This window comes from Morus notabilis, unplaced genomic scaffold, assembly GCF_000414095.1.
Source record: "Morus notabilis unplaced genomic scaffold, ASM41409v2 Scaffold832, whole genome shotgun sequence".
NCBI classification, from domain to species: domain Eukaryota; kingdom Viridiplantae; phylum Streptophyta; class Magnoliopsida; order Rosales; family Moraceae; genus Morus; species Morus notabilis.
Window position 1 is genome coordinate 55976 of NW_010367112.1, and position 14005 is coordinate 69980.

At 28.5% G+C, this 14005-nt stretch overlaps 2 protein-coding genes across 2 annotated transcripts; one reads left to right on the top strand and one right to left on the bottom strand.

Moving 5' to 3' along the window:
- Positions 1–915: 915 nt before the first annotated feature.
- On the top strand, positions 916–2272 carry LOC112094241 (GPI-anchored protein LLG1-like). Its single transcript, XM_024174638.1, has 3 exons — positions 916–1003; positions 1136–1192; positions 1781–2272. Exons 1-3 carry the CDS (start codon positions 916–918, stop codon positions 2134–2136), a joined length of 501 nt encoding a protein of 166 aa, XP_024030406.1. The 3' UTR covers positions 2137–2272.
- A 4889-nt stretch (positions 2273–7161) lies between these two features.
- Positions 7162–8139, bottom strand: LOC21393133. The gene is made up of 2 exons (XM_010111909.2): positions 7946–8139; positions 7162–7590 (listed from the first exon to the last, which is right to left on the bottom strand). Exons 1-2 carry the CDS (start codon positions 8039–8041, stop codon positions 7459–7461), a joined length of 228 nt encoding a protein of 75 aa, XP_010110211.1. The 5' UTR covers positions 8042–8139; the 3' UTR covers positions 7162–7458.
- Between the last annotated feature and the right edge of the window lie 5866 nt (positions 8140–14005).

Below are 14005 nucleotides of genomic sequence, written 5' to 3' on the forward strand. Positions count from 1 at the left end.
GCTTTTCTTAATGAAAAACTCCCTAGAACTTTTGTTCTTCAATTTCTATTTTTTATGACCATCATATAAGAAGCTAACGCAATGGAATGAATGCAACATAAATCAGTATCAGGTGAACGAAGTCAATTTGAAAATTGAATGAACGGAAAATATCCGGGCAAGGAACAAAAGAGGAAGAAAAGTTTGACATGTTACAAAATGTTTATAATCAGGTTGATAAATTTAAAGGACATGATAAATAAGTTATGGAGATATTCATTGAAAGACGGTAATAGATCCAATAGATCTTGACCAAAAAGTGAAGGCAACAAGTTAATTTATTGGACAAATATCTCAGAAAAAAAAAAAATTAAAACCACAAGTCACTGAGTCGTGTTAGTTAGCAATGCATGGGATTTGAGATATTTTTCTGAAAAAATAAGAGATTTTGAAATAAAAGGTAAATAATTTAAATTTTAAGCATAAATTATTTATTTAGATTTGTGTCTTAATAGAAATGTAGGGGTGTCAATATGGAAAAAGGAATTGATCAGAAGAGTAGAAATAACGAACGAAAACTGAAACAGAAACTTACATTGCATCTTAATGACAAAGCTGACTTAATGGGAGTTGCCACCTTGACAATCTTAACTTAACGCATCTTCTTCTTTCTGCTCTTCTCTCTCTCTCTCTCTCTCTCTCTCTCCACATTACCTGCAACAATTTACTCTCCACCATTGTTCTTTTCTCTTCCTCACAAAAAAAAAAAAAAAAAAAAAAAAAACCAAAAAAACAAAGAAAAAAGTCTAAGAAGCAGAGCCATCAAAAAGACAGAAAAAGCCAACCCCATCGTCTCTCAGAAGGCGGAGATCGACCCTTCTCCACCTTTTGGTCTCCGGAGAAAGCACAACAACAACAACAATAATAATAACAATAATGGCTTCCATTCATTGTCTTTTTCATGCTTTCTTCTTCTTTCTTGCAATGGCCTTGGCCACGTCCTCAACCACCACCTTCCTTTCGGGTAAATTCCCATTTTCTTCCTTGTTTTCTCAACCCAATTATGTTATGCAATCACATTGATTTGATATTATATTAACCATTGAAAACTCGTCCATACATATATCGATCTATTTCTATTTATTGGTGTTTGCAGATAGCGTGTTTGAGTCACATGGGTTCAATTCTCGTTCCCTGCTTCAAGCCAAAAAGAGTATGAACCTCTTCTTTTCTTTTTTTCTTTTTTTCTTTTTTTGTATTTTTTGGTTCTTTTGTTTGTTTTTGTAATTATTTTCTTTCTTCTCCTTTTTTTCCCCCCTGAAATTGACCATTGACTAGCATATATTGCACGTGCTAAAACTTTGTTATGGTCTTTTCTGTTGCTTTTGGTTTTGGATATTGCATTTCATATAAAGTTTTTGGTTATATCTGTTTGTGCTTTGCGTTGTTCCATTCTTTGAATTTCAAAATTGTGTATTGACAAAAAGGATGCAGTTTCATGCAGAATATATTTGCATTACCATCAATATCATGAAAAATGCTTGTTTCTGTTCTCTTCATTAATAAAGGATTGAAGTCACACAACTTTAAGGAGACAGTTGAAAGTAACATAATTTTAAGATGCACTTGAAGATGGACTTGGAAATACTTTTACATGCTAACATAGTTATATAGTTATATATTTGCTTTATAGTACGTCCAATGTCTTCGTAATGCTATATTTTGTATATGACGTTCTTCCAAACACCCAAATTTGTTGTTGGAAAAACAACTGCTTATTCTTTTTTTCGTATTCTCTTAGGTTGCACCATAAACTTTGAGTCACAAAACTACACAATCATCACAAGCCAGTGCAAAGGACCTCGATACCCGCCTCAGGCCTGTTGCCAGGCCTTCAAGGAATTTGCTTGCCCTTTCACAGATGCCATAAACGACGAGCAAAGCGACTGCGCTTCTACCATGTTCAGCTACATAAATCTCTACGGGAAGTACCCGCCCGGCCTGTTCGCCTTGCAGTGCAGGGAAGGGAAAGAAGGTCTCGATTGCACCGACATACTTGCAGCCAAAGAAAAGAGCAGAGGTCAGATATCAGCTACTCCATCCACATTGTTACTGCTCTTCGCTGCCTTTTTTGTGTTGGTATACCATTTGTTCTAAAGGATGAAAGTGAAAAAAAAAAACAATTACTATTCATATCCATTGATTTATTTCTTGTTGACATTCCAAATCCGGTTTCCTTTCAAGGTCCAGCTCTGCTGTGATTTCCTTTTTCTTTTTTCCCCTCTGCACATGTTCAAGCATTCTGTATACTAGAATTTGTATTCTACGACTGAAACAAAGTATGAGTCTAAAAAATATATATATACATATGTAGCACTATACTAGAAACATTGATGAGAGAAATTCTTTCCATTATTACCATTCAATTTTCTGATGTGTATTTTTAACACAAACCATGTTAGATCACCAATTCCATTTCTCTTAAAAGCTTAAGTTAATTGGACTTAAACCAACATTGGCTTTTATTTTAGGAAAGCAATACATCCAGAACCATGTGTTTTATCGAATTAGCAAATTGGCACCTCAGTGTTTAGATAATACCAAATAGGTACTTTGTACTTAATTTATGCTTGAAAGTTGCGATATTTTAATACCAAATAATTAAAAATAACGATTATATTATATTATACAATAATATAATATATGTAATTACAATATAATGTGTATTTATTATTATATTTAATATAATACAATAAAACTATTATTAAACAACATATTATCTAACTGATATAGAATATAATAATATTATTAAAATAGTTAATATAATTACAATATTATAAAACATATTATAATATTACATAAAAAAAAATATTAACATTTCAGTTATAGTATAATTAAAAATTACAACTATATAATATTATAATATAATATAATATATTATATAATCATTATTATATTATATTAAACAAATATATTATATAATCACAACGTGTGTAATACACACAATATAATATATAATATGTTATAAAATAATAATTACAATATCATATTATAATTATAATATCATATTATTAAAATAATTATAATATTATTATAATATCATATTATATGATAAAATAATAATATTATAGTTATTAATATAATTATGATATTATTTGTTACAATATTATTATTATATTATATTATATTATATTACGAGTCTGAATTTTAGATTGGAAAGATTGTAAATTTTAAATTGTATTAGGGGTATTATGGGTATTATGAAAGTTTCATGAATTGTACTATGCTTGTTCTCACACAATCTAAAAGTTAAAGTTATCTTTAGGTTGCTTTTAATTTTGACTGTAGATTCTTAAAAAATTTCTTAAAAAATACTTTTAAGAAGATTTATCAAACACTAAAATTAACTTTTGTTATAAATAAAAATTGATTTTAGAAAAAAATAATAATAATACCAAACTAAGTCAAAAGATGCCTCTCGACAATGGGCAACTGCTTTCAAGGTTGGGAAATGACAACAACTTTTCAAACTACAGATAAGAAAAATGTCGGGGGAAAAAAGGTTGTTAAAAATGGGTATCTCAGGAGATGGGATATATATGAATCTCCTTTAGATTGTATATATGGTGGTCTTTGTCAATTGACTATAATAATTCATATAAAATTCCAGATCCCACAAATAGGATGCTCTTGGTATGCACCATGACGGCATTTATTCGTGGACCTGTTGGTTTGATTAGTCACTTTAATTTTTTCAACTTTCCTTTTTTTTTTTTTTCTTTTTTTTTTCTTTTTGTTTTAAGCGGAAGACCACCAGTAAAGGGATTTATTGTCCATGGAGAACTCGAACTATTGGACCTAGTTACCTAAATCAGCTCTAGCTTTCTTCAAATAGCTAGTTTTCTCTAAAACTATATCCTTTTAGGTGCATTCTATTATTCTTTAATTTGTTCAAGTTCAAATATTATAATTTGTGCTAGGTAACATTGGTTGTTATGTCTTAAAAAAGATGTTGTGAGAATAGTCAAACGGTAAATTCATTCACGTCTTTAATAATGAAGTCCATAATTTAATTCCCACTCCGCACTTCAAAATGATGAGAGATTTGATTCTCCTCAAGCATCTATTACTCTTCGTTGGATTTGTGGTTGTGGATATTTCTATTAGGCAAAGGGAATATGTTATATATTGTTATCTTTATTAGGAGTTTTGACTTTATTTGTATTTATTTTCATATTAGAAGATCCCTCGATTTAAATTCTGTGTAACTTACATGATTATGTCTTTGTAATTTATAATTATATGGAGCCAATTCATAGAGTTACTTACTGGTGAATCGTCTCTTTCTTTAGTCTGTGAATGTAGATAAATTACCGAACCATGTTGAATCTTTTTCCTCTCTTTCCCTTTTATTTTCTTTTTTTAATTTTTAATACCTAAGTTTCCGTATATCGCATAGTGAAATATAATTTGTAAAGTCTAAAATAAAGATTAGAGGAAATTTCATTTGACACCATTCTTTTATTGAAATATGTTCTCTTTCTAAGGCCTTGTTCATTTCACCGATTTGAATTTAGAATTTGTGTTTTGTTACAGTAAAAAGCTCTCAGAAACATTCACATCTAAATTTTTTGTTACAATAAAAGACTCTCACGTAAAATCATATCTCAACTCGAATTAAAAACTCAATTCAGCGAACAAAACAGACTATAAGTAATTGGAAGAATCACGCATCATGAAGCACGGCAAATATATACAAAATTAAAAATAAAATAAAAGTTTCCCCAAAAATCATTTCATTCAAAGTATTTGTAGAATGTTAAAAACTTGAGTTCAAGCATATCTATGAAGAGAAATCATTTTCCCTCAAGGGAAAGACTTCAAAAGGAGCTGCGAGAAAGCATTATGTTTACAACAATGAAAAGCAGGGTTAACTTTGCAAAAAGTATGCAAAGAGGATGAGAAAATTCTCTCGCCGAAAGAAGAAAAAAGAGAGGAATCCATATCACAATAATTAAAGGAAAAGAAAATGAATAAGTGTTACAACTTCCTAACATCATTTTCCAAATTAGACTTTTGACATTCAACGGGAAAGCCGTGCCTTGAGGTGTTTATATAAGGCATTTTTCTGCTTTGAATCACATTATTCTAAAAATCCATAAATCCTAAACTTTCTGTCTTTTTGAAGAATTCATTTTCAACTAATTTTAACCAACGCTTTTTTGGCATTATCTTGATCGGTCATGCGGTCTCTGAAGAATAATAAATATCTAGAGAAAACAATATATGAAGCTTTGACTTGGGTAAGCATGCTACAAGAATTGTTATAAGGGATATTTACCGCGAAAAAAAAAAAAAAAGTATGTAACACATGACGTTTATGGCCCCCAAACTATGTAGCGTCTCAAGATTCAATAGTTATGGCGACAGAATGGTCAAAATGGGACAAGTAACATAGTTTAAGAGTGTGATTTGTTACATTTTTAAAGTTTGATGGCTAACCTGAAATTAATTACATAGTTTGAGAATTAATGAAATTAAATTAAATACGGCGAAGCTAGTTTTAAGCAGGTAATATGTGAATTCTCACAAACAGTTTAAGAATTTTTTATGAAATGAAAAGTTATAACATTATTAATTTTATAGAGAGAAATAGTCCTACCAACTATTTTCACTAATATTTTTTTATAAAAAAAATACTCATAGTTCTAATAATGTAACCAAACGCTAGTTTAAACTTTATTTTTTATTTAGACTTTATATTACCAAACGTCAGTTCAAACTACAAAAAACTCGCATATAAATTCAAACGCAAAGGTTCAAACCCACCAATTTGAACCTGCGAAGCAAATGAGACCTTTATTAAGGTGATTTAATATAAGTGGTTGGACACAGTTTGAAATTGGAAAATTTAAACAAATGATACAAGTCCTAAATTAGGACTCTATACAGTAGGTACCAATTTCTATGAAGTTTCACAATAAAGTCCAATACATATATAAACAAAACCTAATTAGGACATGTTAAGGACAACTACTCCATTAATAGGTTTTACTTTCAATAAACTCGTTTCATCCAAAATTTAAAAATTAATTATTGTTTCATGATTCAGCGTTAAGGGTCTTGGGGACCATAACTTTAACACATATTTGTGATTGCAAATCACGCAATAGTTGCATCGTTCTCGAATTGTTAAATACTCTCTTTGTTGTAGTGAACTAGTGACGTGACATGTCACAATGCTCTTTTTCGTCTTTAAAGTTGTGGCGTTTAGTAGAAGTACAAGATACAATATTTTAAGAACATTGAAAAATATTATGGAGAACGATGGTGTTACAACAACGTTATCTTAAAATATTATTTATTCTCTGTCATTGCTGACCTGCAAAGTCACTTGTAAATAAGAATAGATGGAAATAAATTTATTGCTCACGAGACAACGCACTTGTTTGGTATAAATAGAAATAAAATTACACTTGTAAAAAATTCTTAGTTAAAGTCGCATAAAAAAATTATGCAAAACTAACAAAATTTAATAAAATCTCATTCAGTTTTTCGATTCGAATTTTCAATTTAAGATATCACTTTTTATAAGAATTTTTTTATTATAATAGAAAAATTATCAATTGTACTAGTTGTACCATCAAATGTTTAACGTTTAGAGCCCGTTTGGTTTGATTATTCATTATCTGATTCGAATCATGATTCATGATTCGCTGCAGTATTTTCTCTCATAAAAAACACACGTAAATAAAAAATAATTTTAATCTCATAGTTGTAATTTATAAACCAAACGAGCCTTTAATTTATACTTTTGTAGAGAAGAAAAAGTACAAAGAAAACAAATTATGGCGTGGAATGGAGCGGTTTCATTTTGGTCGATTGGTAAAAAGTCGGTTTAAACTTTAAAACTTCTAAACAAGCGGTTTCATTTTGGTCAACTGGTAAAAAGTCAGTTTAAACTTTAAAACTTCAAAACAAGCACATTGAAGTATGTTTGTTCAAATCTGACGAGAGTTTTTTTTTTCATAAAATTTAAATTTTAAAAATAATAATAATTATTATTATTTTAAATTTTAATTTAAACACATGAATTAAACGTGATCAACAACCTTTCGAAATAAAAGAACCAAATTTACCCCCAAAAAAAAAGGAAAGAAAAGATGAAACAACATCCAATTGTCTTCTGACAGTTCGAAAGGAAAATAAAATTCAATTCAAAGATCCAAAAGCAGTTATACAAGGGACTTGTCAATAAAACCAGAGAAACATAAAAGGAAAAGAGAGAAAATAAAGCACAATCCATCCCAAGTGAAACCCCTCAAACATTACAATTCTTCGCCTGTCTCTAACTGAAATTAGAAGAAAATTTTCTTTAGTTTCATCTCTCTGATATAAAGTCGATCAAAGAGAAAAATCTAAATACTATAAATTTAGAAGAAGAAGGTTAGGCCCGGACTAAGTCACGGAGACCAGGGCTCATCTGTGAGCAGTAACAAGCGTTTCAATGAATCTTAAACCGTCAAACCTCGGCGCAAATTTATCCGTCGACGGCGTCCTTTCCGACGAAGAACTCGAATTTTCTCTCTCTCTCTTCAAAATTGCATCCTCCTGAGAGAAGAATCCGCCATGAATAACATTCTCAGAATCGATTTGATAAAAGATTAATCTAGAAAATTTCTAATTGCTTAGAATTAAAGCAAAGAAAACGAGATTTTGTATTTTAAAGGAAAAAAAAAAATCAAAAGAGATAAACTGTCTTAAGAAGTGCAAAGTTTTCTGTTTTTCCTTTTTCCTGAAAGTTTTCTATCCTTTAATTCTATTTCTACGGCGCCAAACACCATGAATCCAGTTTTTTTTTCTTTTTCAAAATAGAATCAAGAAAAGTTCCAGATGGCTAGAATCGCAACGAAGGAAATCGAAAGATAAGATCAGCAGAAATTCCGATTGTTAATGTTTCTCTCACCTGAAGGGAAAATTGCACAGAGGAAGAGGCAACAGTGAGGGCGGTAGCAGAGGAGGCGACGGCGACGGAGGCAGTGAAAATCCCAGGCTTCTTCATGATGGACTGGTTTTGGAATTGTGTTTGGATTCCGCGAATATCTGGGAAAGCTCGGGAAAACGTTTTCTCCGGTGGAGAATGAATGAAATAAGAGAGAGGATTTTATTGGATGGGAAGTTGTTAGCGGTTTTTGACGGCTTTTATAAGGGACAGAATGGGTAGTTAGTGGTAATTTCAAACGTTTACGCGGCAACCATCTCCTGTTTCCTTTCAAAATTACGACTTTACCCTTATATGAATTTAAATGACTATTACGCCTTTGTCATCAGAGATATTTATATGTGAATATAATTTTTTTTATTCAATTTTTTTTTCTTTGAAGATGATTAAAGATACTCTTTATACGTTTTTTTTTCTTGGAAATATTTTAAAAGTTGGTCTCGTATTTTTACACTTGGAATGATGACCCTAAATTTTAAAGCAAAAGACTCGTTTCACCATTATCTCAAGGAGTAAATTATCGTCAAAGTAAAAAATAAAAATAAAACATAAGAGAGAGGGAGAGAGAAAACTCCAAGTTGGAATTGGGTAATTTGGTAAGGCGCCTCCATTTTTTTTTTTTGGAGACCTCCGGTGATCTCTCGTGAAAAAATCTTTAGGTCACAAAAAACTTAACAACCCAACAAGCCCAATTAACTCATTCAATCAAATTTATTATAACCCGAACCTGACCAACCTTACTAATGAGACGTTTGATTCGTGGGTTTAGAACCATAATTCATTATTTTAATTTTTAAAATTTAAATTTTTTATGAGAGAAAAATACTGTAAAGAATCAAGAACCATGATTTAGAATCAGAGACGAACCCTTGAAACAACCATCCCATAAGAGATCAACCTAACTCACCTAATATGACTATTAATTAGGTTGGTTTAGGTTGATTTTTTCCCAATCTAACTTAGCTTGAACACACCCAACCTATTTATATATAAATAAATATTTTTCTATATAAAAAAATATAAGTCTTATACTTTACATTAATTATTTGACAACTTATTATGTTTTACGTTGTTTTTTTGTTGGTTTATAACTTATATGTTTAAATTTATTTTACAAATATTTTTTTTTATGTTGATTTATAATTTATGAGACAAATTTAAAATTTTATGAGACTAATATTATAATAAAAATTAGTTTTCTTTTCATATATTTCTTGGTTTGGTTAAAGAATTAGCTTTATTTTTTTACTTTTTATTTTTTTCATAATGTTCAACCAGTTGATTTTAAATTTTAGGTTGATCGAGTGAATTAAATTTTAGATCAATCCACCTAAATTTAATTATGTGAATTGAAAAATCTCAAAAATCTATTCAAACCATGTTCACTCTATCTAAAGGTATATACTTTTTTATTTTTTATATTTTATTTTTGGTAATTGGATACATCTTTTTTATTTAAGTAAAAAAATAATATTAATTTTTTATATCGTACGAATCTGGAGGGGCAATTTCGTAAAGTAGCTACCATTGTGGCTTTTTGCGGCACGTCGACGCTGACGTTTTGGAGGCGACCATCTTAAGAAGTTAGTCATGATAGGCTGATATTTCTTCAAATCAGATCAATCACCCATTGACACGTGTATGGATTAAGTCAAGCCACGCTAGCACCACTTGTTTCACGAGTTAAATTAAAGGCCTTCATTTTCGGAAAGAGTTATGAGAGTGGGAAGCATCCAACTCAATTACATGTGAGAGTGGGTCATGGGAGGAAGTCCAAAATCTATTTGCTATTCTTTTTGGACCGTTCAGATATTTTGTTCATGATTATGAAATTTAAATAGAAATTTAAACTTTTTGAGAGAAAAAACATTTTAGAAAAGAATTTGGGACTTTCACTAGTTGACTTTGTTGTCAATAATGTCAATTTCTAATCGTTGAATCCAGTCAAAATCATATCAAATTAAAAAAATATATAAAACATGCAATTTTTAATATAGATTTAACGATTAAAAAGTAAAAAATTACGGATAGTTTATTTTTTCTAATCTTACTAAAAAAAACTCTAAAAAACACTTGAATTACAAATGCAGTGTCTTGTTGAGATTGTGAAGTGTCCCCTAAAGCCATCGCCTTGTGTGACTTGCTCGTGCTTGTTGATTGGCATTTCCCTACTATTCTTTTTCTTTGTGCTAAACACCTTTGTGATTGAGGAAAATATGGCTTTTCTCAATTCCTCACATTGTATTTTTGTTTTGAATGTTGGCAGAATTAGGAGAATTGGAAGTTTAGGAGTTGAGTTTTGTGTTAGGGTTTATAATGGGGTTTGGGGATTTTTGCTTATTCATGTTTTTTCATCACCAATTTAAGAAAAAATAGAGAATTTACTCTTGAGAGTGCATGAGTTTAGATGTGTACCCCTTACTCTTGATAAATACATTTTTGTTAGTGTAATTATTTGACAAAAAAGGTTATGAATCAAGAGTAAAAGGTAAAACTTCTTATCCATACACTTTTAAAGAGTATTTGTCAAAATTACTCCTAATTTAACATTTATTAGCAATTTGGACCACAATATTGTAACAATTTAGCAAGCTGAAAGGATAAATTTCCAAAACAAATTTCAAGTGGCAAGTTATCAATGCCCACATTTTTTTTTTAAATTTTTTTGAAACACCAAAGACACAAAAGTTAAGGAGGTAAGTATCCTCAAAACCTATAAATTATAGGACAAATAATAGAATACAACCGGTATGGTTTGAGTTTTAAAATAAAATGTATTAAAAAAAACACATGTACTTCAAAAAAAAAGAAAAACTTAAATCTAATACATAAATTATAAATGATCAATACAATGAATTATAAAAACAGTGGGTTCTATTTACACACCCTTTTTATTCTTTACACCCATGTTCTAAATACACATCTTATATAATTTTAAAATGATTGAATTTACTCTTTACATACCCCTATCATTTTAAAATTACCTTTTAATTATTTTCACATGATTATTAATTCTTTATAACGTCATTTTCTTTTCACACCCACCATTTCATTTTAATTTCATACTTTAATATTACCATTTCTCTATTTTCTCTATTTTTTTCCTAGTTTTTTTCTTTTTTTTTCTTGGTTGAAACTTTAGGCATGAAGCGGTTAAATATATAAAGAAAATTTGGCTATTACATTTGTTAGAAAAATAAAGGACATTTACTATAAAAGACTTACTATTACATTCCCAAACAGCAACGTCAAAAAAATGTAAATTTACTATTAAAAAGTATCTACGGTAAACGTCCTTTATTTTTCTAGAAAATGTAGTAGCAACACTTTCTTTATCTATGAAATGCTTCATGCTTAAATCTTCAACAAAAAAATGAAATAGTAATAGTGAAGTAAAGAATTATCATGAAATGGTGGGTGTGTAAAGAAAAATTGAGTGATTAAGAATTAATTATTTTATGAAAATAATTAAGGGTAAGTTTGAAACAATAAGGGTGTGAAAAAGAAAATTAAATATTGTAGGATGTGTATTTAAAAAGAGATGTGAAGAGTAAAAAGAGATGTGTTAATAGAACTACTCTTATAAATTATGTGGATAAAAAACTTCACAAAAGTCCAAAATTTTTATGTCATTATTTATATCCATTCAATTGGTCACAAATTTATATAACTTTTTTTTTAAAAGTGGTTAAGTTAATCATTAATAGATGAAAATCAACACTAAATACAGACATAGCAAAAATAATACACCAAGGTTGATTTTGAATTTAAAAATACACACATCTGATTTCTGAACTATAAAAGAAAAAAAAAATGAAAGCACTAAAACGTTTTTTTTTTTTTTTGAAAGTAAGAAATACTTATTCGTGCATTTTTAATATGTTTTGGAAAATTATTGAATTGATGTGTTTAATTCGAAAATTAACAGTATTTCAAAAAAAAAAAGTGTATACGTGCGTTATATATAACAGTTTCGCGTACAAAAACTATGTCTGAAAAATATACATTTCTAACTTTATCGCGTGCCTACTTATAAAGAGTGGGAAATGAAAGTGAAATTCCAAATCAACCTCATATTTATTTATTCATTTTTATTCTGAAAGTGGTAGTGAGACTGTGTGGGCCTCACACTAATTTGAGATTAAAGAATGAAATTAGCAAACCCCACACCCCTAAAATAAGATTGACACTCTTAATCCTAATAGTAAAAGTGAATTACGATTTTACCCTTAATTTTAGTAACAAATTCATGGATAGAAACTAAATTGAAAAATTGAAGATCTCATAATTCTCCTATGATATTTACTACATGTATTCTACAATATTTTGAATCAACTTAAGAAGGATACATCCTTAAAATTCTTAGTCGTGGAGTGTAAATGTTAGATTAGCCAATTATTAGTTTAGTTAAATTATGTTAAGTCCTTTATTCTAAAAAAAATTATGTCGGTCCTTTGGATTATGTTGGGGATACGTTTCCCTATTTAAGACTTGGAATTTCCTTATTAATGTTAATGACTTTAGAACTTAGTTATTTTATTTTTATATTATTTTATCATTATATATATATTTAAATTATTTCAAAATTTAGTGAGAAAAATAATTTTTATGATTTTTAAAACTACGTTTTTATTTTTATTTTTTAAAAATCTAATTACACCAAATTACTAATTATATTGTTATCTTAATATTAAAGTAGTTATTATAATATACAATTTATTTTTGTTCAAAACATAAAATCTACTAAAAGAGTATGTAAATAAATTTATAACAATTTATCTCGATTAAGGGTGTAAGTAAAAGTGTGAATAAGATTAGGATTGATTTTGACTCTGATTCTTAGAATCTAAATAAATAGTTTATTCTGATTATGCTTTTCAACTTTAATTCTTGTCCACTCCGATTCATACCTACTCCGATTATGGGTAGTAAACACACTATTAGTTATTTTTCGTTGTAACTATCTCATTAGTCTTTGAGACAAAATAATAATAACAATAACAATAATAATAGTAATGCATTTATTTTTTTATTATTTTAATGATCCTTTATTTAAATAATGCAAACCTACGCCGGGGATTAAAAAATTATTATTTTGGTTAAACCAAATCTTTAATTGGTGAATATGTACGATCACTTTAAAACCTATGCTTTTAAGCACCCAAAAAAAAAAATTAAAACCTATGCTTAGTCATACCCCTTATTACTGAGATAAACATGAAAAGAAAGATAACCTGAAAAAAAAAAAAAAAAAAAAACCGAACAAGACTGACTCGTTCATGCAAGGCTCTGTTCATTTTACCGATTCGAGTTTAAGATTTAAATTATGTTACAATAAAAAATTTTAAAAAATAATCACATTTAATTTTTTTATTACAATAAATTTTTTTTACATAAAATTACATTTTAATTTAAATTAATGAATTACGGATCCTAAATATCCAAACCATGCAACAACAATCACGGGTCTCATCAGCTCCATTACATGCACAAAAAGTGATAATAATTCTCTTCCAACGCCGTATAAAAACAATAGAATCTGACATAGCTCTAAGAGGGAATTATTGTCCTATTATTGACGTAATTTTTTGCGCATGAGAACCAACAATATGAATTTATAAATTTATCAAGGCCATAACTCATTAAATTAACTATAAATTAACCATCTCAGTCCAGTACACGTGTCATGCTTCTTGTGGCTTAGTTTGGTAGTGTTGTAGATTTTGAAAAAATTATTTTTAGATGTACTGAAGGAAGAATAACTTATTATAAAAAGCAGTTGAGTGTTTAGTAAATTATAATTATAATAACTGTGCTGGTTCTAAAATTAATGTAATAACAATTGATAAATTATGAAATTGAATTGTTATGAATAATTAAAAATTATGACTATATTATATTATACTATATTTATATATCTATTATTATATTTAATATAATACAAAAAAACTATTATTATATAATATATAATATAATTATAATATATAATATAATAATATTATTAAAATAATAACTGAAATAATT

Excerpts from the sequence above, each read along its gene's own strand:
- LOC112094241 (XM_024174638.1), top strand. The coding sequence starts at position 916 with ATGGCTTCCATTCATTGTCTTTTTCATGCTTTCTTCTTCTTTCTTGCA. Across the intron at positions 1,004-1,135 it reads AACCACCACCTTCCTTTCGG|ATAGCGTGTTTGAGTCACAT; the intron begins GTAAATTCCCAT and ends TGGTGTTTGCAG. Across the intron at positions 1,193-1,780 it reads CCTGCTTCAAGCCAAAAAGA|GTTGCACCATAAACTTTGAG; the intron begins GTATGAACCTCT and ends GTATTCTCTTAG.
- LOC21393133 (XM_010111909.2), bottom strand. The coding sequence starts at position 8,041 with ATGAAGAAGCCTGGGATTTTCACTGCCTCCGTCGCCGTCGCCTCCTCT. Across the intron at positions 7,591-7,945 it reads CTGTGCAATTTTCCCTTCAG|GAGGATGCAATTTTGAAGAG; the intron begins GTGAGAGAAACA and ends TTCTTCTCTCAG.